The sequence below is a fragment of the Erythrolamprus reginae genome, chromosome 1 (assembly GCF_031021105.1).
Source record: "Erythrolamprus reginae isolate rEryReg1 chromosome 1, rEryReg1.hap1, whole genome shotgun sequence".
Taxonomy (NCBI): Eukaryota; Metazoa; Chordata; class Lepidosauria; order Squamata; family Dipsadidae; genus Erythrolamprus; species Erythrolamprus reginae.
Window position 1 is genome coordinate 227,352,884 of NC_091950.1, and position 26,898 is coordinate 227,379,781.

Here is a 26,898-nt window from a genome sequence, read left to right on the forward strand (position 1 = left end):
GTGAAGAGAACCGAGTCACTTTTAATGTGATTGCAAAAGTCATTTATATAGAGTATAAAGTATGTAGGTCCTAGTACACTGCCTTGGGGTACACCACTGTTAACAGGAACAGGATTAGATAGGGTATGTCCTATTTTGACCACTTGTTGTCTGTTTGACAGGAAAATAGTTATCTAGTCATGTAGGGGTCCAGAGATGCCATAGGATTTCAATTTCAGAAGTAGTTTATCATGAACCACTGTCAAAGGTTTTACAGAAATCTATATAAATTGCATCTATTGTTTTGCCTTGGTCAGGTTTTGTTGTCCATATATTTTTGCAGTGTAGTAGTTGTAGATTGCAGGATAATTTCCCCCCGAAACCGAATCTACCAATCCATTATCCTCTACCTATAAACTATGTTTCTCCTTAGACTCAGGGTGGCTTACAACATGTTAGCAATAGCACTTTTTAACAGAACCAACACAATGTGTTGAAGAGGTTAGCTTTGACTGTTTCATCATAGCATTCTTTGTTGTTGGGTCTTTTAGCGGTGGGAGGACCTGAAGTCCCACAATGGGAGTTGGCTGAAGAATTCCAGGAGTCTACACGCCTTCAAGCTGTCAAGGATGAGAAACACTGGTATAGATCATGCCAGGATTCAGAATATATTAATGCTGATAAATATGTGCCAGAATATCTGATTATTATTTTCAGGAATTTTATTTATTTATTTATTTTTATTTATTTATTTATTTTGTCCAATACACAATGAGGGTTTTAGTGGGTATATATCTATATACACATAGTAAAATACATGATGAAGGTTATAGAGGAGATACTGATAGTAAAATATATCTAAGAAAGAATAGAAAATAAGATATAGTAATAGAACATATTAATTAAGAATAGAATAAGAGATATAGGAATAGAAGAAAGGTATAGGAGATATAGGAGAGCATTAGGACAGGGGGCATGAATAATAAGGTAAGGTAAAATGAATTTGGAGGAAAAAGGATGAGAATAGGAAAGAGTATGTCACATTGTCCCCCTGATTTGTTAAATAAACAATAATATTATCAAGTTGAGACAAAATCAAAACTGTGGGTCAAAATACTAGCAATTTGTTATTGGAAATAAAAAGATGCATTCATATTTAATGTGTAAGCTGTTTTTGTTTTTGCTCAAGCTGTTTTTAATGTAAATTGGTTTAAGAAATTTCCAGCTGGAATGAAATGCTTTCGTAACAGATTGCAAAGGATTTTATTTCAGATTGCAGGCTACTGTGTCTCTCATTTTTCTAGAAAATCTCTACCCTTCCCTTGGGTGGGTCTTCTTGGGTATAGATATTTTGATGTGTGCATATATTTAGGTTTATATTTATATGCATTCACACATATATTTCAAAGTGTCAAAGTGTCAAAATGCACGTACATGCAGATACAACAAGCAGCTGAAAAATCTTTTCTTATTGACTTGTTTCATTCTGTTATGGGGCCTGCCCTCTGGAATAGTAATTTCTTCCACCCTGAGATATGTACAATTGTAACAGGCCTGGCGTAGGGTGGTTGTGAACCCTGAAGGTTTATTTTGCTTGATGTATGGTAGGGAGTAGGGTTACCTCTTCTGGATGTGTATGATTTGTTTTTCTGTTTTATTGTTTCTTCCTTTTTGTGTGAGCTATCCAGAGTTATTTAAAGTCTCTAAATAATTAAACAAACAAACAAGTTATGGGGATATGGGAATGCTCTAATACCACAATGGTAGTAGCTCTTGATTATAACTCTTGTGAAAAATATTCTTCAAATCCTGCATGATTTTAATTATTTTTCCTGCTTTTTCCCTCCCTCCCTCCAACGGTGCATCATTTAACTATTTTCCAGTTAACTTCAGGGGCCAGATTTCACCCTCATCTTTCAAAGAACCTGTGGTAGAGCAGTAGGGAAATATTTGTGTTGCATAACTTGGAGCAAGTTCGGAATTTTGCTCCTTGTTCACAGCATTCAAGTTAGCAGAAATGAAGGCAATCAGAAGTCACTTTTTATTCAGTACTTTCTAGGGAAAATTGTGAATTGAAGACAGGCACATCAAAAGCAGAGGCAACAATTAGAATGAAGAATCAGCAAATGGACTAGTCCAGGATTCCTCTCTGGATAAGGAGATGACTTGGGATTGTCCACAAGTACAGTACTTCAGGTAGTTGCTCCTTATGAGGAGACGGCAACAGTGATTTCCAGTGGTCAAGGACTCTAGGAGACGAGGGAACACCATCTTTGCTCAAACCACAGTCAGTGCCTTTATGGACACTGGGTTCATATATTTCTAACTATCCTTCAGCCGTTAAGAACTTTTGAATGACTTTATTTTTACAATATCAGGTGAGTTTTCTTCAATCAATTGCAATAAATAAATAAATACATTTAAGGACAATTTTTTTGAATATGCAACAGAAGCTTGATCAGAATATTGATTTGAAAAGGGCTAAGGGTACTGATGGATTTGAAATGAGATTATGATATTAATTATAAGAATCCATCCTATGGGAAAATGCTGTTGCACTTTGAAGATTGGATATTAGAGTGAATCAGAAGGTATTAAAGATTATAATGAAAAGAAGAACTTAATTTTGATTTACTAATACATAAGTAAAATATCTTAACTTTGGACATATTGAGGGGTGTCTGTGAATAATAGAGCCAGAAGTTAATTTTAAGGGGGTCTACCATTATACATAGGCTGTTTAAAATAGCCTTGTATTAATATAAAACATATATTGTATGTAAATGTGTATATATTTGTAATAAAAAATTTAAAAAGATAAAAAAAAATAAAAAAAATATGTCATGGAAGTGGAACAAGCATTACTAGACAAGATTGAGACTGATTTGAAAATAGGTTTAAAAATGATAGGTACAAAAATGATATGGGAAAAGATGTTACACTAGATATCTAAATAATATCAGCTAATGTCTTAATAATTATATCAATAATTAAAAGGGATGTAAAATTTAAAAAATCAAGTTCTAGGACATTCATTGAAGAGAATATAGATCAATATTGCTAAAGTAAAAGGAAGGAATCTAAAGATGGGGGGTTTGTTCAAGGTTAAAATAGCTATGTTGTTATCTGTGGTCATTCTTAATGGATTTCTACTGACTAGGACTACCAAGCTTTAAGAATTTGTTTATAGGTAGGTATGAGATATGGGGAAAGATTCATTCATTCATCACTTGTGATAAGTTAAACTGCTTATACATTATTTGTTGTGATGAAGAGAAAATCATTTTATATATGTATTTATATTCTTGCCTTTACTTGTTTTCTTACCATTTTGCCTTCTATTTTTAATTTTCTATACTTTCCATTTTTTAGTTTATATTATTGTGGTGTTCTATTTTTTCATTCTAATGTTGAATAAAGAAGCCACCTTTGATTCAAAGGGTTTAGAAGGTGGAAAGCCCTGCCAATGCCAGTTGTTTGAAGGTGATGAGCTGACATTTATTTGAAGATTTAATAAGATTGTTCATGGATTAAAGCACTGACCAGAACTTCTTCATATATTATGCTGTTAACTTATCATGCAGTGCCATTGGCATTTGCAGGAAAGGGGCTGGGGAGAAGGGTAAGTTACGAAATATACACCCATGTTTTACAGCATTTCTTCTTTGTAAATCACAACGCATCTATGAATGTACTTGCATTGTGACACAATGCATATCTCATCATTTAGGCTCTGTTATGTTTAGAAACAGGATTATGTTCCATACAAGAACATAAGAATTGCTCTTTAGGGATATATCTAGTCATTTGCAAAGCAACATTATATTTTAATTTTTATTCACTATTTTTCTCTTGCAAACAGCTGAGTTGGTGCTTTGAGGTTTTGTTTTGTGTTTTTTTTGAAAAACCATATTGCTTTTTTTAAAAAAATAAGAAAACTCATATGAAATAGATTAACTGGGTTAGTCTGTAGTTTTTCTGCTAAGATCTGACAGGGACACCTCTCTAGATAGAAGACTCTTTGTTCTTGCTGTTACTTGTGATTAACATCTAAAGCACTTCTGTTTAGCATCAAATGCCTCTGGCATCTGCACTGGGAAGACTCCATCGCTGTTCTGCCTTTCATGGAACTAGTATTGGGCAACTTCAGTAAATTTGGGAGAGGAAAAATATTACGGAAACTTGGCTAGTTCCCTCAAACAGCTAGGCAACTCTATTTAAAATGGGCATTCCAAAAAAGATACATAGGAAGGTCTATTTCCAGCACTGTTATTCAGCTGATAGAGGCAATTTTAGGGATAGCTGGAGCTCATACTCTATGTTTCTGTTGGGGGCAGCCAAATAGTCAAAGCCCATGATGTCACTGAAGTTGTAGGCAAAGGTTTCTATGTACGTAAACCTTATTTTACGTGGGTTTGCTATCCAAATTCTGTGGGCCTCAAAATGTAGCATGTGAGCTGCAGGTTTCCCTCATCTGGTCAATATTGCAGAACTGCCACTGTTTGTGATGTCCTTTCAAGAATTGTTTAATTCTATTTCATGGATTCCAGAGTCTTGTTTTCCTTGATCATTGAACTAACAAATTGCAGCATGAATCTGTAATAAATGAACTTGTTTGATATTTTATCTTCAGCTACTCTGGGACAATTTTATCACATCTAATTTAGCACACATATCAAAAGCTGGAATTTTCAAAAGGAAAAGAAATTAAAAGCCAGCTTTTAATTTAAAATCAAGCAAAAGATATTGCTTGATTTTACCAGCTTTCAAAATTTGGAGACCTTTGCCATGATGAAGTGACTTTCATGGGATCCAAGACAGATATTCCAATACTTACTAAATACTATTATCTCATGATGGGAACAGTAAGTTCCACAATAATTACTTCTCTTTCTTTCCATTGCCCTGTAAACAAGTTTAAATATATTGTAGAATCTGTGCCCATGGACACTTCCTTTGCTGCTTGGCAAAAACTGCTACACCAAGAGGAAAAAAACCACTTTTAAAGTTTGTTAATTTTAAGCATTATTCAAATGGAAAGCTGTATTGTTGCAAAGCAGTGGGCTCTAAATACAGCATTTATTTTTGAGCATGCCGCTGAGCTTGACATAAGTGCCAGGAGCAGTTTAAAAACTGACATTTGGTGATTGCCATGCAGTGCTTTATTGGGAAATAGCCTTATATAGTCAGAAAGATGTGGACTCTGACTCTGGAGTAGAAAATATCTAGGGAACTGTGATACTCTTTATGAGCCTGAATTGTTTATTATTACTTGTATGCTTTCTTGACTGCTTTTTAAAAACATGGATGGGTTATCTGGTTGCGGACTGTAGTGTTTTCTAGGCTATAAGATATGGCTGCAAACCACTAGAGGGAAGCCACAAGGGTAACAAAGAAAAATTGCTGTCCCCTTGTGACTGTCCAGATAACCCAGCATTTTCTGTTTCTTTTCTTTTCAAAACACTTTTATTAATTGAATGCATAAAACAAAACTACAAAACTGTCATTTATTACATTGCACAAGACTAGGTTTTGTGCAGCAGTATGTAAGATCTGCTGGACCCTGATAGGGATCCTTCTACTCTATATAGATGCATTTTATGTCATTTTAGATATGATCCAGTTCTATGTAACCTTAGATATAATATCCCATTTTTGTAATTTTAGATATCCTATTTAATGTAATTTATGGAATGCTATCACATAACTAAGCGACGTGGTGGATCAGTGGCTAAGATGCTGAACTTGTCTATCACAAGGTTTATTTATTTATTTATTTATTTAATTTGACAAGTACATATTCGCAATATACATAGATATAGCATTGTTTATGTTCATAAGATGGGTACTGATAAGAGGGAACAATTGAACAGGGACAGTAGATATGCTGGTGCACTTATGCCTTCCCCTTTACTGACCTCTTAGGAGGTTCGACTACTGTAATGCTCTCTACATGGGGCTACCTTTGAAAAGTGTTCGGAAACTTCAGATCGTGCAGAATGCAGCTGCGAGAGCAGTCATGGGCTTACCCAGGTATGCCCATGTTTCACCATCACTTCGCAGTCTGCATTGGCTACCGATCAGTTTCTGGTCACAATTCAAAGTGTTGGTTATGACCTTTAAAGACCTTCATGGCATCGGACCAGAATATCTCCGAGGCCGCCTCCTGCCGCACGAATCCCAGCGACCGATTAGGTCCCACAGAGTGGGCCTTCTCCGGGTCCCGTCAACTAAACAATGTTGGTTGGCGGGCCCCAGGGGAAGAGCCTTCTCTGTGGCGGCACCGGCTCTCTGGAACCAACTCCCCCTGGAGATCAGAACTGCCCCTACTCTTCCTGCCTTCCGTAAACTCCTCAAAACCCACCTTTGCCGTCAGGCATGGGGAAATTAAACATCTCCCCCTGGGCACATTTAATTTATACATGGTATACTTGTGTGTGTGTCTGTTAGTATATGGGGTTTTTTAAATCTTTAAATATTTTAATTAATTGGATTATTTATGATTTGTTTTCACTTGTTGTGAACCGCCCCGAGTCTTCGCAGAGGGGCGGCATACAAATCCAAATAATAAATAAATAAATAAATAAATAAATAAATCAGGTGAGGTCAACAGTGGACAGTCTTAAGAGTAAAGTTTTGGGGGTTTGGTGATAAAACCAAGCGTTAACCACTCTGTTGCCAAAGTCATATTTTCTATAGTTACGTTTGAGGTGGTTCACTTTGAGTTTGTATCTGTTGTTCTTCGTGTTTTGTTGTGGTTGAAGCACAACAAACAAATGGAAGTAGTCATTGACAAGTAAGATATTGTAGCAGATAATTTTATGAGCTATGCGTAGGTTGGGCTGAAGGCAACGTAGTTCTAAGCTTTCTAAGCCCAGGATTTCAAGTCTGGTTTGCATAAGGTATTCTGTTGCAAGTAGAGGAATGGAGGGCTCTTCTACTAAAGTACTGTATCTCTGGACACTTTCTAATGTATTTGTGTCTGATATGCGGCGTGGGTTCCAGACAGATGAGCTGTATTTGAGGATTGGTCTGGCAAATATTTTGTATATTCTGGTTAGTAGTGTGATATTACTGGAGAAAAAGCTATGTAAGATTAACAACTCTTAAATCCTTTTTGCTGATATTGTTGCAGTGGGCTTTGGTCATTTGATATGAGTATTCCAAGATCTTTGACAGAGTAAGGGTCAACTGCAAGATCTTGTTTATTCCACTTTATTTGGTGTTCAGATTCTTTTTGCAAATGTGCAGGACAGAGCATTTGTTGGTTGAGATTTGGAGTTGCCAGATGTTTGACCATTCTGACACATAGTCAAGGTCTTTTGGGCAGGTAGCAGTGTTGTCGGTGTGCTGAAGAATTTTACATCATTGCCGAAAATGCAGACGCTTGTAATGTGATCGTAAAGGTCATTTATATAGAGTATAAAGAATGTTGATCCTGGTAGGCTGTCTTGGAGTACACTGCTGTTAATAGGAACGGGATTAGATAGAGCACTGCCTATTTTGACCACTTGGTCAAAATAGGTTGGCAGTTTAGTGGTTCAAATCCTTAGTGTGTGTAATGGAAGGAGATCCTGTTACTTGTCCCAGCTTCTGACAACCTTGCAGTTCAAAAGCATGTAAAATTGCAGGTAGAAAAATAGGGACCATGTTATTTTATAGATGTATTTTAATTTTGTATGAAATATTATTTATTGAAATCTTATATTTATGGGTGCTCACAGATCACTCATGGATATACTTTACTAACCTAAGATTGCAATAAACTGGCTGACTTATTGACAAAACAAACCACATTACAGTAGAACCTCGACATACGAGCTGCTCTATATACGAGCATTTCGAGATGCGAGCTAGGAGGGGAGAGATATTTTGATTCTACTTACGAGCCCAAATTCGGGGTATGAGCGTTCCTTCCGCAGCCGCCAGGCTCCGCCCGGCTGTCATTTTGTAGAGAAGCAAGAAGCGGAGGAAGAACTGGATGCTGGCGGCGGCGGAGGAAGGTAAATGCGGCTTGGAAGCTGGGAGGGGGGCGGAATATGGGAGGAGAGAGGCAGCCTCCACGCTTTCCTTTCGGAGGAAGAGCTAAGTGGCCAAAGACGTTCCGCCCCCCTCCCAGCTTCCAAGCCGCATTCACCTTCCTCCGCCGCCGCCAGCCGGAGCGAGCTGCTGGGCTGCGCGTGGCGGGAGAAGCCCGGACAACGCCGGAGCGCTGGGCAGCACTACCACCGCCGCCGCCGCGGGGAGAGGCGGGCATGTGGGCTGGCGGCATTGGGCTTGTGGAAAGTCCGGGGGCAGCTCCAGCGACTCCCCTCCCGTGGCTGCTGTTGAGGCGGCAGCGGCATCCGCCTCCGGCACGCGGCTCTCTCTCCATTCTTCTCTTTCCCCCTCTCGGGCTCCGAATGCGGCGGCGGGAAGAGGAAACGAGGCGGAAGGCAGTGCGTCTGCAGGAACGGGTGGTGTTCCATGGCAACATTTTTTATCTACGCTGCAGGATCATTATGCCCCAACCCCCTCCTGTTGTGCATGCCGGTACAAGTTTTATCATAGGAACCAGGCTGAGGGAGAGTCGATTAATGAGTTTGTGGCTGCTCTCCGCCGAGCGGCGTTATATTGTGAGTTCGATAATTTGAACGACTACTTGCTGGACAGACTGGTTTTTGGGGTGAGAGACAGCCGCCTCAAGCGCCGTCTCCTTGCCATTCAAGATTTAACATTTCAGGCGGCGTTAGCTGAGGCTCGTGCTTTTGAATTATCAACGCAGTCATGGGTGTTAATATCACCCAAAAGGGGCCACCCATTCCTGACAAGCCTAAGGTTCCCCAAGAAGTAGAAGACACCCTGGGGGGAGAGGAGGAAGAAGTTTGTCGATTGGCAGCGGGGTGAAGCTGCGATCCGCCCGCCGCCCGTCCCCATCCCCCGCTATCACTGTGTCGTGGATGTGGGGGAAACCATTACAGGCTGAGTTGCCCTTTTCGAGATGCCGCTTGTCGGCGCTGTGGTGCAAAGGGCCACATTGCTAGGGTCTGCCATTTTTGCAGATCTCCACCAATGACTACCAGAGATCAGAGGGATTTTCCAGTTTTCAACTCCCGCTGGCAACGGAAGTCCTCCTCAGCTCGCTGGGAAGATTGTAATGCCATTTTCAGTTTTCCGCGTCCTGTACCCACGTACGTTCGTGAGACATTGGGTTCGTCGGAGAAAATTTCAGTCGAGGTTTTCCTAGGAAGAGCAGTTTGCTCCATGCAGGTGGACACTGGCTCGGCTCACTCCTTGGTTTCGTGGTCCACCGTGAAGCGCTGTTTCCCGAACCTGATGAAGTCTCGTCTTCAGCCATGCCACCTGAACTTGAGGGACTACCAGGGAGCTCCTATTCCAGTTCTGGGAGAGGGACGGTTTGCAGTCCGCTTCAAGACTTTTGTGGGAAGATTGCCATTGATTGTGGTGAATGGACCCTTCTCAAACTTGTTGGGGCTGGACTGGTTCAAATCTCTAGGTCTCTCCGTTACTGGGGTGAATTCTGTGAGGGGCAACTCGGGTTTTGATCAACTGGCCAGGGAATTCCCTACTGTATTCAATGATAATTTGGGTTGTTACACAGGTTCCCCTATTTCATTTAGTTTGGATCCCCAAGTTCCGGCGGTGCGTTTAAAGGCTCGCCGAGTCCCAATTCCCCTCTGGCCAAAAGTGGATGCAGAGCTTGACCGTTTGATTGCTCAAGGGGTTTTAGAGCTGGTAGATCAAGCGGTTTGGGAGACCCCTGTAGTTATTGCTATAAAAGGGGATGGGGGAATCGGTTTATGTGGGGACTATAAGTGTACCGTTAACAAAGCTCTGGCCCACCACTCATATCCACTGCCAGTGGTGCAGCATCTACTTCATATCCTGGGCAATGGGTGGGTATTTGCCAAGCTTGATCTCTCGCAGGCTTATCAACAGCTCCCTGTCAACCCCCAGACTGCGGAGGCTCAGTCCATCATCACTCATAGGGGTTTTTTTAAGTGTCATCGGTTACAATTTGGGGTGTCAATTGCCCCAGGAATTTTTCAGGGTCTCATGGAAAGGTTATTATATGGAATTGAAGGAACGGTGCCCTACTTCGACGACGTTCTGATATCAGGAAGTACCGAGGAGGAGTTAGGGATAAGGGTCAGGAAAGTTTTGGCTAAATTCTGGGACGCGAGTTTGAAACTGAAGTCAAAAAAATGTGTGTTCGGAGTCCCAAGGGTAGAGTTTCTAGGTTTTACAGTGAACGGCGACGGAATCCATCCCACCCCAGAGAAGACTCGGGCGATTAGGGATGCCCCGAGGCCACAATCTAAGGCTGAGCTCCAAGCCTTCTTAGGTCTTTTAAATTTTTATGCGGTATTTATTCCGCACAAAGCGATAGTGGCAGAACCTCTGCACAGATTGCTTGATAAACGGGCTTTATGGCATTGGGGGGAAAGAGAGGAGGTCGCGTTTGTAGCGGTTAAGGAGATACTTACCTCAAATAGTGTATTGACTCAATACTCACCTGCACTGCCTTTGGTTCTGACTTGCGATGCTTCCCAGTATGGGGTGGGCGCGGTGTTAAGTCATAGGTTACCCAACGGGTCGGAGGCTCCATTGGTGTTTTTTTCGCGCACCCTGGCTAAAGCAGAACGGAATTATGGCCATATTGATAAGGAGGCTTTGGCCCTAATAGCGGGTGTCCGCTGTTTCCACAGTTATTTATATGGCAGGAATTTTGAATTGGTGACAGATCACCAACCATTGTTGGGATTGTTAGCTGGAAACCGCCAGAGCCCGGTGGTTTTGTCACCTCGAATGTCATGCTGGATTGTGTTTCTAGCGAATTATAATTATACTCTGTCTTATAGACCAGGTCGGCATATAGCGCATGCTGATGCGCTGAGTAGGTGTCCTCTGTCCGACCTGTTAGTAGACCCAGCTCCAGCTTGTTCTGTCTTGGCCTTATCTGAAGGGCCCCTAATTTTGTCAGCGCCTGATGTGGCAAGGGAGACGGGTCGCGATCAAATCTTAGTGAGGGTGAAACAATGGGTACTCAGGGGGTGGCCTGTCGCCGCGCCGGCTGAAGTGTTTGCTCCGTTTTCCCGCTGCCGTAATGAATTCTTAGTGGAGAAGGGGTCCCTGCTTCGGGGAAGTAGAGTGGTGATTCCCTCTAGTCTGCGCTGTCGGGTTTTAGCCCTTCTGCATAAGGGTCACCCCGGCATTGTGCGCATGAAGGGGCTGGCCCGGGATTATGTTTGGTGGCCTGGTATTGACAGAGAAGTTGAGCAGAGGGTGGCTGAATGTGCTTTATGCCAGGAGAATCGGCCTTTTCCTCCCTGGGCGGAGCCATTAGCCTGAGAGCCTCCTGCTGGACCTTGGGCTTGTCTGCACATAGATCTAGCTGGCCCCTTCATGGGGCAAACTTTCTTGATAGTGGTGGATGCCCACTCTAAGTGGTTGGAAGTTGCCCACCTTAGGTCTACCCAGTCCCAGGCTGTTATAGACGCTTTAGGTACCTTGTTTGCCACGCATGGGTTCCCTGACCTTTTGGTGTCGGACAACGGTCCGCAGTTCACTTCTGTGCTTTTTGAATCGTTCTTAGTGGCTGTGGGCATTAGGCACGCGTTGGCATCGCCTTGGCACCCTGCCAGTAATGGTCAGGAGGAACGTATGGTTCGCTCGGTTAAGGATGCCCTCAAGAAAATGCCACAGGGATCGTGGCAACAAAAATTAGCAGATTTATTACTGGCCCAACACTCCACCCCCTGCGTGGCCACAGGGGAAACCCCGGCCGAGTTGTTGATGGGTCGAATGCTGAGGATCATCCTGGACAGACTACATCCCTTGTATTCACCAGCCATTCCATGGCCGGAGCCTCCGGCCAGGAGGATTGAGGTGGATGCTTCAGTGTTTGTACGATCATACTTGGGGGGGGGCAGAAATGGGAAAGAGCAATGGTAAGCTGGGAGTTAGGCCCCCGTTCATTCGAGATTGTGTTAGGTGACGGCCGCATATGGCGGAGACATCTGGATCAGATACGTCTTAATAAAGCTGAAAATTCCGGGGTGGTTATGAACCACGACCACCCTGAGGTCGCCCACCAGGAATTAATTAAACCATCTCTGCTAGCTGGGGGTCCCAAGGAATTGTCCCTACCTAATTCCCAGCCGGAGGTTGTTCCGGCTCCGGGTAAAGAATTCAGTGTACCGCCTTCAGAGTTATTGGCTGAAGAAACCCCAGCGCCTCGGCACTCCGGAAGAATTTGTCATAGGCCCGCCTATTTAAATGATTATGAGTGTTCCAACGAAAGGGAAAGGAGTGAAGTATCTGCTTGACAACCGCCGGCTGCTTAGAGCCGCGCGGATTGGTATCTCTATCCAGGGTGCTGATTGGATGCATATACCCAGATACAATGTAAAGCGGGAAAGTTACTTGATGTGGATTGGTGTTTAACTCAGCCAGCCTGGAGTATTTAAAGGCTGGTTCTGTTTTTCTGTTTAAGCCTGTACCTGCTGCCTCTGGCATGTTGTTTGTCAATAAAGGTTCTCGTTACTACTAAGGCCTCTGACTATTATAATCAGCATACTGCAGATACCTCACTCCATGACATTTGCCTCCTGGAGTTTGCCTCCTGGAGTTATGGGTTCTCCACTGCTGGAAGTTTTCAAGAGATAATTGGACAACCATTTACTCAAAAAAGTTTGGGGACCCTACTGTCGTCCAGAGAGACACAATATTTTTCATTCTGAGGACTCTGATAAGGCAGGGAAAAATGTAATTTGATTATATTTTATTTTCATGCTGTGTTTGAATATAAATTAATTACACTTCATATAACTATGTGCAATTTGTATATATATATATATTTGTAATTCGTGCTGCTTTAAATTTTATAATTCATTCATGGAGTTTTTTTTAAGAATTCCAAGAGTGACATCAAATATCTTTCGGGTTTTCCAGTGATCCTGGGACTCAGACTACATATTCAGCAGGCCCATTTGAATTTGGACTGTATTGCTCTTCAAGATCTAGTGAAACAGAGCTAGTATCCTATTATCATCCCCAAAATGCTGAAGAGAGAGTTTTTTAAATCCAATCTTATTGTCATGCAGAGAATATATAACCCACTACAACCAATGTATTATACAGTAATCAAGGCTGTTAAAGTGGGTAATATCATTGCAACTGATGATATACTGTAGCTCCTACCTGATAATTCTGTCTCAAGGACTTATATATTTGGGGGGGGGGGGAGAGAGTGGAAACAATAAAAATACAAGGATAAATCTAATTAAACTGTCACATTTATCACTTTCTCACAACTAAAGCCAACTGAATGCAAACAGCACTATATTCTGCTTGATTTTTTATAATAGAATAGAATAATTAGAATAATGGAAGGGACATTGGAGGTCTTCTAGTCCAGTCCTTTGTTCAGCAGGAAACTATACCATTTCAGATGGTTGTCCAATCTTTTCTTTAAAACTTCCAGTATTGGAGCATTCACAACTTCTGGAGGGAAGTTCTTCCACTGATTAATTGTTCCACCAGGAAATTTCCTCTAAGTTCTAGATTGCTTCTCTCCTTGATTAATTTCTGTCCATTGCTTCTTGTCCTGCCCTCAGGTGCTTTGAGAAGCTTGACCAGCTTGACTCTCTTTACTTTGTGGCAACCCCTGAGATATTGGAAGACTGCTATCATGTCATACCTGAGTCCTTTTCATTAAACTAGACATACCCAGTTCCTGCAACCATTCTTCATAAGTTCTAGCCTCCAGTCCGGTAATCATCTTTGTTGCTCTTCTCTGTGCTCTTTCTAGAGTCTTTTTACATTGTGGCGACCAAAACTGAATGCAGTATTCCAAAGGTGGCCTTACCAAGCTATTATAAAGTGGTATTAATACAGGATCTTGATTCTATACCTCTGTTTATGTAGATTTGTTGGCTTTTTTTCACAACTATAGTCCACTGCTGACTCATATTTAAATGATTGTCCAAGGTCCAAGATCCCTCTCACATTTACTACTATTGAGCCAAGTATCACCTATACTATACCTATTCATTTGATTTTCTTGTCTAAATGCAGAACCTTACTTTTTTCACTGTTTTATTATGCAGTTATACTTTGGAACTTCTTAAATTTTAAATCTAATTGAAAATAATTAGTCATGACTTCAATTCACACCAGTGTCTTATATATCCTTAGTATTTCTCTCTCTGCTTTAAACCTAGGAAATCTTTTCACAATATCATGTCCTGAATATGCATCCACTATCTAGCATTGTCTCTAGGAGCTATGAAGGAATCTTATACATTACAATCTTTCTGAGACATTTGATTTTCCCTTTTGTTCCTTTGAGTCAGCGGTCCCCAAACTATGGCCCGCGGGCCGCATGTGGCCCACTGAGGCCATTTATCCGGCCCTTGGGTGAGTGACAGGAGCACATCTAATTTTCCATGAATAAAATGCGGTATTTTGTTAGTAACTAATATCAATCATCAAAAAAGTTGCAAAAGTTTTTTTTTCTAATTTTGTCATCCAGTTAATTAAATTCCCTCCTCAAAAAAGTACAACACCAATTATATTTCTAACTTATTAACCATTATGCCAAAGTGCTTCCTTCTTTCTTTATACATTTTTCTATAAGCCAAGAAAACCTTGTATAGCCAATCAGATGTTAACAAAAGAAAATTAAAAACAAAACATAAACATGTATGAATTTCAGACTTCTTCCCCCCCTCTAAATAGTACGTTACCATTTTGTTTTTTATTTTAAAATAAGGTATGTGCAGTGTGCATAGGGGTTTGTTCATAGGGTTTTTTTATAGTCTGGCCCTCCAACAGTCCGAGGGACATTGAACTGGCCCCATGTGTAAAAAGTTTGGGGACCCCTGCTTTGAGTCATTCTTGACTCCTGATGATTGCCCAGACAAGTCCCGGTAGTTTTCTTGAAAATGGTTTGCCCTTGAACCCTTTTCAGAGCTGAAAGAAAGTGATGGCCATAAAGTCACTCAGATGGCTTCATGCCTAAGGTGAGACTAGAACTCACAGCCTCCTGGTTTCTAGCCTAGTGCCTCAACCACTATATCAATCACTCACCCAAACCAAATAATTTTTCCTATTACAGTACTTGCTTAATATATCTGAGATTTATTGTGGGACTTTCTACATGGCACAGGCGTTCAAGACAGGGCGCCTGTCTGTTCATGCTGAGTTTATTACTCAGAGGCTAAGAAAATTTCCACAAATCTAAATAAAAGAAATAAATACATTTTAAAACCTTAGTGTCTTCCCTTCTAAGGCAGCTTCAAATAGTTGCAGGAGGCACCCAAGCTTATAAAGGGTTCCCATTACTAAGCAGCTATGGGCATATATGGAGAAACCCTGGTTATGGTTATGCTATGGTCATGTCACAACAGAAGTGAGTTTGCTGACTTTCTACTTGGAGACAAAAGAACATTTGAAAGCTGTGGAGAACTCCAAACTGATTTAACTGTTGTTCATAAGATCATACACCATAACGTCCTTCCTGTTAGTGACTACTTCACCTTCAAGAAAAACAAAACAAGAGCACGTAATAGATATAAACTACTGTAAATGGAAATCGCTCCAAACTTGACTGCAGAAAATATGACTTCAGCGACAGAGTGATCAGTGCTTGGAACTCACTACCTGACTCTGTTGTTTCTTCCCCTAACTTCAAGATCTTCAACCTTAAATTATCTACTGTTAACATCTCTCCTTTTCTAAGAGGTCTGTAAGGGGTGTGCATAAGCGCACTATTGCGCCTACCGTCCCTGTCCTTCTGTCCTATTATCCTTTTTAATTACCTCTTTATACTTTGTTATGTTAATGCAAACTATAATTCTATACTTGTATGATAAATATATAAATAAAATAAACAAATAAATAAAATAAATTCAGGCCCAGGGTGGGGTTGGGGTTGCGGGATTAGGGGAAAAGGGCACTGACTACACTACAGTTTCTTCTTTTATCTGAGCTGAGCTGGAGCAGCATAACAAGCAGTAGCCAGGAGAAAAAGAAATTTTTTTCTTAGCAAACTCTAATTTCAGTTCCGGTTGTCTCCACTCTACTCCACTGTTCTGTATCCACCCAAAAGGACCTTGGCTCACTTTTTTCTAAAGAGATTAAGCAAAACAAAATACAATTGAAATGCCTCCTCTTGAAATGGGCTGTGAACTACTATACTCTAGTGGGTGATACATTGACATCATTAAACACTCAATTGAACACCTGTTTCGATTTAATCAGAGCCTATTAATTGGCTATGAAGATCTGTGAGATTTTGAGTGTCCTTACGAGTAGCACCTTAATGTTTTTCTAGATGCCCTTCTTTTCTATAGGGATTGTTGTTTGGCACTCCTAAAGCTCATCCTTTCATGGCCCCCTTGACTCTTTGCAACATTATTAATCAGAAGTTATGATTGGCTTAGGTCCTAGGACATAGTTGGAGAGTATTAATGAGCCTTTTATGTCTATCCAGATGTTATGGGATTGTAACTTCAATTGTCCCTCTACCTTATAGTCCATGAGTGATGGGGGTTGGAGGGAGTGCAAAAAGGAATATGATTCCAGAAGCAGCATTACTAACAAATACTTTGCCTAATTAAGTCAGAAATGGCGGGCCAGATGTCTGCAGTACTGTGGCAGCCCAGAACAAGTAAACTCTAGGAGACTGCAGGAGAAGTTCTTCTGGAATAAATAGGCTAGCAGAGTTTGGCATACTAAGACTGTCTCACCCGAAGAAAATCTTCCTCAGGTCAACGTAAGGTTGCTTCCCCCACTCACATTTTTTAAACCTGCTTTAGAATTAAACAAGAATTGAGGAATCTATCAGTTCTTTCCTATATTTTGAAACAGTATATGAAAATGAGGAACCGTCTCCTGCCGCATACCTCCCAACAACCGATTTTAGAGCCCACAGATTTGGCCTTCTTCGGGTCTCGTTGACTAAGCAGTGTTGGTTGGCGGGCCTGTAGGGGAGGGCCTTCTCTGTGGTGGCCCTGGCTCTCGGGAACCAACTACCCCCAGAGGTCCGTACTGCCCCCACAATACTGGCTTTCTAGAAAGCCTATAAACCTGGCTTTGACAGCAGGCCAGGGGGCCGTGAGAACTGACATCTCTTAATTCCAGCCTAAATAAGATTTGATTGGGATGTATGATAGGGTATGCTAGGATTTTTTAATATTATTACTAGTGTTTTAAATTGATTTTATATTGTTTTATTGTTGTAAATTGCAGCCCCTGAGTCCTTTGGGAGTGGGCAGCATACAAATTTAATTAAATAATAAACAAACAAGCAAGCAAACAAACAAACAAATAAATAAATAAAATAAAGAACTAAATTCTTCCACTTCTTTCTCTTTCATCTTTGCCTCTTGCTACTTGCAACATTACTTACCCTTCTCCATCTCTGTTTCTTCTGCTTGTGATTTAAGGTCCAATAGTTAACCATTAATTTGCTTTTTTGTCAGCTTTCCTTTTAAAAAAACACTACTCATCTTCTAAATAACTTACCAAAGGGCTCTCTCTTCTTCGGTCAAATTATTCACATCATACTTCTTAAATGTGGAAAACATGCTAATTTCTGGGCCAGTCTTGTGAACCAACTGTATCCTCTACCATCTAATAGCTATAGAGCTGTGATGGAAAGTTCCTTTAATTCTTCTGAGCTATATTTCTACACATTCACACATCTCACACACATCAATCTTTGCATTCTGGAAGGGTTTATTCTGTAACTTGAAGAAATACTTTATTGACAGGAAGAAATATACAATATGTAAGCCTAAGCAAGTCCAGGCAACGTTTTTTTCTCCCAAGCTGCAGGAATATATTACAAAAGTGATTGCATTTGATGTAGTAGCTATCTATTTGCATTCAGTCTTTTTTTTTCCTGTGGCCTTCTATATATTACTGACTTGTAATTCACCCAGAGCCTTCTGCTTTGGGCAGAATAGAGAAACAGTAATAAATACAGAGCATATGAGTTTTAGCTTGCATATTTTTTCTTCTTTCCGAGGTCATTTCAGGGGCTAGAATATGCCTGAAAAGCATTTTAGATATACGTACATAGGGAATAAATACCATAAGTAGGCATTTTTGTTGCTACTTTGGAGGGATTTGAATATGGAATAAAACTCACTCTTGATTTCAGTTTCAGAAGAGAGTAGAATTTCTCAAAAGTAAGCTAGGGTATGTCATGAGATGTTTTCCTAGTAAAATATTCTAAAAGTTATATTGTCTCTCTGTTGGCGGAGTGGTCCCATAGCTTATTAAAAATTTTCTGGATGCTATTTAAAATAAATGTATGCTTAGCAGTTGCTTTCTGTAGAGGAAATACTAGGAATGCCAAGTCTAAAATTTTCACTCAGCAAATTGGTCCATTATAAACGTTACATGTGTCTGGGCAAGCATTTTGTTCAAGGGATATGATCAACAGCACTAGATTTGCAGCACTATTACCATAATCACAATTGCTCTGCAATTCATTATTTCTATAGCTCCAAAACAAAGGTGTACAAAATATAATCCCACTCAGTTTTTTAGGATTACTGATCCTTTTAAACAATGAGAACTCTTTGAAGTTTTGTCCATGTTTGTGTATATGTGTTTGTGTTTTCATTGGCTTAATGAAGATATGATAGATAGCTCTTCCTTGCCTGAAGGCTGCCCTTTCTTTCTGCCTGTGAATTGCCAAGTTCAGCCTCATGCGTCTTGACTCAGTGGCACATTTAGAAATTAATTTCAAACCAAATATCACGCTTTAAAGTGATTAACAGATATTATCAGTAGTATCATGAATCGTTCCTTCTTGTTTCATTACTGAATGCAGTATAATCCTTCCTGCATTATTTTAGAATTGACATGAGTTTCTATAATGATACAATTGCTATTTTTTAATCAATCTACGGCTAAACGATCAGTGGCATATTAACTTTTATGAAAATATCCAGTCAGCAGTTATTTGTTCCAGTTAAACAAAGGCAGGCATGCAAGCTGGCAGATTTACTGATAGATACATGATTTAACTATCTATATATATTTTTGCATTCATTGGATACTCAGCATCTCCTGGGAATGGAAGGTAGCTCTCACTATTGCAGTATTAGCATATTACATTAGTGTTTGAAAGGGATAGCTTGGATAAGAGGATCATGAATGGAATGAGTGTATATTGTCTATCTAAAGCTTCAGCTTCCTTTCATAGTTGAAAGGATCATGTCCAACACAAGTATGAGTCATACATTGACCAATCCACAGGAACTGAAAATGAATCAAAAAGGAATGTATATTTTCCTTCCTATAAATACCATGTAATTGTGCAGGAAAAAAATGTTGACCAACTTTTTAGGCATACGATTTCTACTTATGTGAGGCCAAGTTTATGTTTTTCAAAAAGTATCTGAGATCAATGGCTAATAATTGCAATACTTCATGGATTTCTCTGTGTGGATGACTATATGCATGAAACATTTGTGAGAAGCAGTTGTCTCTCCCTTCCAACTTTTCTGTTGCCTGCCTTGAAGTGCTCACAACTTGCCTGTCCAAATATATATGGCAGGAGAATCAAAAGACATAGCTTCATGCCTTGTAGAGCCACAGATGCTAATGGTACTTGCCTACTGTATTCCAACAGTATGGTGGAACAGATAAAGTATTAACTCAGCGAAGTAGTTTTCAAAGAAGGATATTGCATCATTTAGTATTCTTAAAAATCCCAAAAGTCAGCACTGTGCATGAATTCTGTATGAGTTGTATATTAGAGAAACAGTTTAATTAGTTTGGTTTTAAAAAGACCTGAATTTCTTAAACTAGGAAATTTCTCTATTCTGATTTAAAACAGGTGATTTTGCCAACAGCAAAATGTACCTGTAATGTTTTGTATTCATGAAATTCCACATTACAATTGCTTTGCAAACTGAAAATAAGAGCTCTGATTTAGCAAGATTTGAATGTCTTATTTAACCTTGACCAAGTACAATTACAACAAGGAGATTTAATGTGGCAACTTCATCTTAATAGAGAAGCCTATGCACACATTTGGAATGAAACCACTATCTATTCTACACGTATATCCCATTGAATTCCATATGGCTTCCTTCCAAATAACTGCATATAGGACTGATGCTTTACTTCAAGATCTATATGTAAATCATTATATTATTAGGGTTACAAAAAGAATTATTTCACTGTATTACCATTCAGGTCAACAATAACCTAATGACCTTGACCATAGAATAACTGGTGGTAATCATTACAGATCAATTTATTTATTAAATTTATTTGCCATTGATTGTCCTTATGAGGTGAGAAATATATAATTTGAGGATAATTCTTTATGTTATAATTTCAAATGGTTGTTGATAGATTGATAGTTTAGTCAATTGAACACCTATAGTCATGGGTAGTGTTGGACGAACCCAATGAAGTTCGGGTTCGGCCAACCTATCTGAACTTGGTGGCGGAATTCGGGTAAGTTCGCCGAACCCGAACCCGAACATTTCTGGAAATAAAGCCACGCGCCAGGAAGAAGTCTCCGTGTTGTCAAAGCTCTGCCCCCGGAATCCCATTGTGGGATTCTTTTCCTTGCAGCGCTGCTGCGGTGCCCTTTTCCGTAAAAATAAAAAAAATATTTTTACGGGAAGGATGCCACAGCAGCACTGCACCAAAAGGAGGTGGGGAATCCCATGATGGGATTCCGGGGGCAGAACTTTGATGACAGGGAGACTTCTTCCTGGCGCGTGGCTTTATTTTGGCTGGCCAGGAAGAAGTATCTGTGACGTCAAAGCTCCGCCCCCGGAATTCCATTGTGGGATTCCCCACCTCCTTTTGGTGCAGCGCTGCTGTGGCATCCCTTTTATGGAAAAGGACACCACAGCAGTGCTGCAAACATGCCGAATACTGCAAAGTTCAGTATGAACCCGAACTGTGCAAGTTCGGTTCGCCCAACACTAGTCATGGGCTCTGTCCATAATTTCTGTTAGAAAAATGACTATTGTGAATGTTGCCTCATGCATACAGGATCATAATTGGTTCCAGTTTTGTTTGCACTTTGCTTTAAACCTGTTTGTTCCTATCAAATTAACATTAATTTTTAATGCGGCTGAAAAGCAAAACAAATGCATTCTCATTCACTGTTTGGAAATGAAATAACCCAAAATATAAATGGAAGTAAAAATAAATTCAAATTGTTTCATTTCTGCTATTCATTTGTTTGTCAGGCTGGTTTATTTCCCTCCTTCTCAGTTATATAGTATTTTTATAAAGAAAAGGAGGGGGCAGCAAAATTTGTGAATTTTATGAAAGTTTTGTTGGTTTTCCCTGCTAGTTTGCAAGAACATGTCATAGTTAAATTAATATACACAACACATTGCTGATTGAATTGGGGTGCCTTGCCATCCTTGCAATTCCTCCAGTTGACTGAGGTCCTCCTTGAGGTTTTCTTCACCCACAAAGACCTCCTTTGTTTTACGGTCTTCAAAATTAAATTCAAATTGTTTATATTTTTGATCATCACAGAAAAGCAGGATAGCTGGGTTTATCTTCTAGAAAGCTCTTTGTAGGAGAAATTTGGAAGTGCTGTTATTTGTACCTTAAGAAGAAGCTTCATCCTAACGTATATGACTCTTGGTTTTTCTCCTCAGGATGGGAGAAGCAGCTTTATTGGCCATCAGCTTGGTGGAGTCATGGAGCTACCAAACAGCAAGGACCAAAGGGTCAAGTCAGCCAGAGCTGTCCAAATCACTTACTACCTCCAGACTTACCATTCTGCAGCCCAGGACCTCATTGGTGAGAAGTGGGAGAATGAATTCTGCAAACTGATACACAAGCTGCAGCTCCATCACAAGGATTTACAGTTGCATTCTCTGGCCTCCTTTAGTTTGTGGAGGGACTTTCACAAGACCAGCTTCCTAGCCAAGGGCAAGATCTTAGTGAGCCTCATGCTTGTTCTGTTGGTGGCCATCTTCTCCAGCTCCATGAAAGATTGCCTTCGCAGTAAGCCATTTCTTGGGCTCTTAGGAGTACTCACAATCTGTATCTCCAGTGTTACTGCTGCAGGGATATTTTTCATAACTGATGGAAAATACAATTCGACTCTGCTGGGAATCCCTTTCTTCGCAATGGGTAATTATTTATCTTCTTAATAATAGGATTAGAGTCGCTGAATGATAGAATTATAAATGGCTCCTATGTTGTATAAATACAGGTATCTCTTGATTGATTTACCTGCAACTTAATCCATCAGGATTGGGCGGCGTAGAGGTCAAATGAATGAATTAAATAAATAAATAACTTTTAAACTAACATATCTCTTCATTTGAAGAAAAGAGGTGGAGAGGAACTGAGAGGGTAAAATGATTGGAACCAAATCTCAACCAAGAGGCAGAGCTTTCATTGATCTCAGTTATAAAATGAAGAAAAATTGGTTTTGGAAAAGGTTCAATCAGAACATCAAGGAAGAGAGCAGGGAGAATATTAAAACAAATCTAGAAGGTAAAGTGTCCGAAATTGGGACAAAAAGGGTATAATTTACAAAGGAAGTAAACATTCTGACCCCTTGCATGTTTATTGATACAGTATAAAGTATTCTTGTATGAAATGTGATTTAAGCTTTTACAATGTGATACTATGTCTGTTTACTCATAAATAAAGTACAAGGTAGACTTTGACTTACAACAATTCATTTAGTGACCATTCAAAGTTACAACAGCATTGAAAGTTATTTATGACCGTTTTTCACACTATTGCAGAATTCTCATAGTCACACGATCAAAACTGAGACTCTTGGAGATTGACTCCTATTTATAACAGTCACAGTGTTCTGGGATAATGTGATCGCCTTTTGTGACCTTCTGACAAGCCAAGTCAATAGGGGAGCTATTGACTTAATCACTGTGTTACTAATTTAACAACTGCAGTGAATCACTTAACGATTGTGGCAAGAAAGATTGTAAAATGGAGCAAAACTCACTGAAGAACTGTCTCACATAGTAACAGAAATTTTGATCTCAATTATGGTTGTAAGTTGAAGGCTACCTGTACAAAGTATTGCAGGTAAATGTTTTCCCTCCTTTTCCCCACGTCTCTCTCTCACACACAGAAGCTGAACCTTTGGCCATAATTAATTATTCTCAACATAATTAAACATCAGATATTTTCCAGGGTTTTTTTTCAACTGTGACATGATACATTTTCCATAATCTTTACCTTTCTGAAGTTAAGGTAATTGCCAAGATGTTTCCAATAAGATATTATGATGCCATTTATTTCAATTAAATAACAAATATCATGAAACCATCCCACCTTTAAAGCAAATAACATGTATTTGGGCAAGCTTAAATGAATGAACTGACATGAACAGCAGATCAAAATTTGCGGCTTTAGATTGAAATAACTGATCTTATTCTGTAGAGATGGGATGTTTATTTGGCCTTTAGGTGTTTTATTTTCAATAGGAATACATTTTCCATTTGATTTTCAGGTTCTTTTCATTTAATTATACGTGACACCTTTAGAGAGCACCATGGGCAAAGAAGACTATTTCCCCATTTTTAGAAATGTGGTGAAATCTACTGCCAATGGGGACCAAATACTCTTATTTTAATTTTGAGACACGTATCTTTCTCTTCAAAGTTGTTGGCAGAATTTCCAGGTAGCTAGAGAAAGAAAGAGAGCCGGTTTGGTGAACTGGTGAAGGTCCTGGCCTAGAGATCAGGAGACTGTAAATTCTAATTCTGCTTTAGGCATGAAAACCACCTGTTTCCCCTAGGAATTAGGCAAGGGCAAAAACCTCCAAAAATCTTGCTAAGAAAATTGCAGGAACTAGTCAATTGCCACAATTTAGCACTGACACAAAGACACTCACTCACTCACTCACTCACTCACTCACACACACACACACACACAAACAAACAAATGAAATAAAACTACAGGGCAAATATTTCAGAATCATTGTAAGATAAATTTACACAGCAGTCAAAAATTCCTATATTCTTTCTGCAGTAGTTAAAAGCTCTTTGCTGTGCATGTATAAACTTTTTCATTATTTAGGATATTCAGAGATATGAATCCATGCAGCTTTCTATATATAAGGAATTGTAAAATGGTTTAATTTAAGAAAACTCACTGCTTGTCCCTGAAATATAGCAATGTATACCACATCAAGCACCAGCTCATTAAGGTTGAAAGGACCATGCTTCATGGCAGAGATGAGCTGGTGTGATCTATATATCATCCTTAATAGGATAGTGCCAAACTGAATTTTGAATACGTTCAAATGCTAGCAATACTAGGTGAATTGTGATCAGTTCTTTCATCATGGGAATAATGGTTCCCATTCAGTGAAGGGCTACCAAATTTTTTACTACCACTGTGGGCATGGCTTATGCAGGATGTCCTGCATTTTCTTTCAACACCGTTCAGTGCAAATTGGGTGCTTTGGGGTGGAGCTCCATTTTTGTGACCCTACTGCGTTTTCCCCAATCTGGGCAGCAGCCCATCACTGCTCTCATTCCAGAAAAACAAAGTATATTAATTTATTGTTTACTCCTTTTAAACATTTGTTTTTTTAAGGCTTGAAACCAATAGGTCTTTTCACCCGGAGGCGGAGTAAAGATGCTGAGACATGGATTGTGGATTAATTAAGAGTCATTTATTAATTAACATATTTAAATAACTTTAAATAAATTTGAATACGTAAATTTGAATATTTAATTCAAAACCACTAAGAACCTGCAGAGCCAAAACTAACGGGGCGGAAATTCCTACCATAAAATTCCTTGGCAACATTGGGCAATAACTCCTTGCTGAACCAGGTGAAGGTACCACCTTCACCTGGATCGTAGCCACGCCCCTTCGTCGTGTGGGAGGAGTTCACCCTCCAAACCCCGTGGGACATTGGATCTGGTGACTCCCATGGACATCCTCTCTCCAATCCCCGACGTTGCTCGAACCTCTAGTTCCTGGAGAGAGGCGGTCCATCACCCTTTAAGAATGCCCGAAAGGAGCATGCGCAGTTGCTTCTAATTGCCCATTTCTGCCCCAAACCTGCCAAACCCCAATGACCAAAGGGAGGCCTATTTATGATCTAAATGCGCCACACCCCCTAACCAATCCAATCCGCACCTGTCAGTGTGGAATAGGCGAAAAAAACGGCCGCCTCTAAAGGGGAGGCCGCAAAAAATTCCTATTCGGCCCCGAGGCGACCTCCTTAGGACACACTGGTGATAGCGGAGGGTGGGCGGGTGTTCGCTTGCAAAAGCAATGTCGGGTCCAAATACAGATCGCCCTTTAATAGGGCGATCTAGGACCCGCCTCAGCCAAACCGGCAGCGCGCTCTCATTGGCGCGCTGCCAGAAGCCGAACTTCCGGGTTCCAAGGAACCCGGAAGTTCGCAGCTCAAAGAGCTGACTCACCGTCGCCCCCCGCCCCTGAGGCAATTTCGGCCGATGGTTTAAAAACCGTTGGCTGGGCATTTGCCCCCAGAGGAGGAGTAAAGACGCTGAGACATGGATTGTGGATTAATTAAGAGTCATTTATTAATTAACATATTTAAATAACTTTAAATAAATTTGAATACATAAATTTGAATATTTAATTCAAAACCACTAAGGACCTGCAGAGCCAAAACTAACGGGGCGGAAATTCCTACCATAAAATTCCTTGGCAACATTGGGCAATAACTCCTTGCTGAACCAGGTGAAGGTACCACCTTCACCTGGATTGTAGCCACGCCCCTTCATCGTGTGGGAGGAGTTCACCCTCCAATCCCCGTGGGACATTGGATCTGGTGACTCCCATGGACATCCTCTCTCCAATCCCCGACGTTGCTCGAACCTCTAGTTCCTGGAGAGAGGCGGTCCATCACCCTTTAAGAATGCCCGAAAGGAGCATGCGCAGTTGCTTCTAATTGCCCATTTCCGCCCCAAACCTGCCACGGAGGGGGGGGGGGTCAGATCTCAATCTTGGCCCCTGCGATCCCCACCCAGCCTCCTAAACCAATTCCTGGAGGCACCTCTGCAGGTCCGACAGGAAAATGGCATTCCCCTCCTCTGATAGGTGAACGCCGTCGGCTCGGTAGAGCTAGGGGGTCCCATATTTTATAAGGGGATGCTTCCTACACCCTCCCTAACTCCCTAACCACTTTCCCAATGGCCTGGTTGACCCACAACCTGGCCTGCTCCAGACAAACCACTCAAAACACCGAGATCGTTGCCCTCGAGGTGGATCACCAGCAACTCAGGGGCTCCCTCGGATCAACATCGCTCAAAAAAAAACAGGGGGCGAAGCCCCTCCCAGCGCATTCCCCTGCGGCCCATCCATACGATGTCCATCTTCGAGCCCAGGAAAAACTGTGACCCGACAGGAAACCTTGAAGCAAAACAGCTGGCCCAAAACATGAAACTGTGGCCTATAAGCCAAACTACTGGCCGGGAACCAGCAACAGCTGAAATAACAAACAGAAAATTAAAATGGCCAAAACCGGGTCCCAATCGGGGGGGGGGGGGAGCTGACGTATGAACGAAAGGCCGCAGACCTCCAACGGCCGATGGCCATAATTGGGCGATCCGCGAAACCAGCAGTGGCGGCTGCGGTAGCCGCGCCTATACGAAATAATGTGTGCCGAACCTGGAGGGCCAAAGCCGCCACAGGGCAAACGGCACCATCCGTTGTTGGTGCTACAGCCATCTCCACACCGTGACCAGCCAGTCCGCCTTGGACCATCGCAGCGTATGGAGACCCCACTAGGTCGGAGCTGCATGTCGCTCCGCTGGAGCGCGCGCATGCTAGTGTCCCGAACAGAATTGGCCAGAACCTCGCTCACCCGAAAAGCCCCAAAAAGAGTGTAGTCGCTGTCGCGTGGAAAAGGCAGGCTTCATAATGTGAAGTACACCGCCTAAA

At 40.9% G+C, this 26,898-nt stretch overlaps 1 protein-coding gene across 2 annotated transcripts in view; it reads left to right on the forward strand.

The window, feature by feature from the left end:
• PTCHD4 (patched domain containing 4) overlaps positions 1 to 26,898 on the forward strand; it is a 72,625-nt gene that overhangs the window by 10,143 nt on the left and 35,584 nt on the right. For both annotated transcript variants that reach the window (XM_070737940.1, XM_070737949.1), the window contains exon 2: positions 21,642 to 22,122. In XM_070737940.1, coding sequence (XP_070594041.1) covers positions 21,642 to 22,122 — 481 coding nt within the window. The remainder of the gene's footprint in view (positions 1 to 21,641; positions 22,123 to 26,898) is intronic.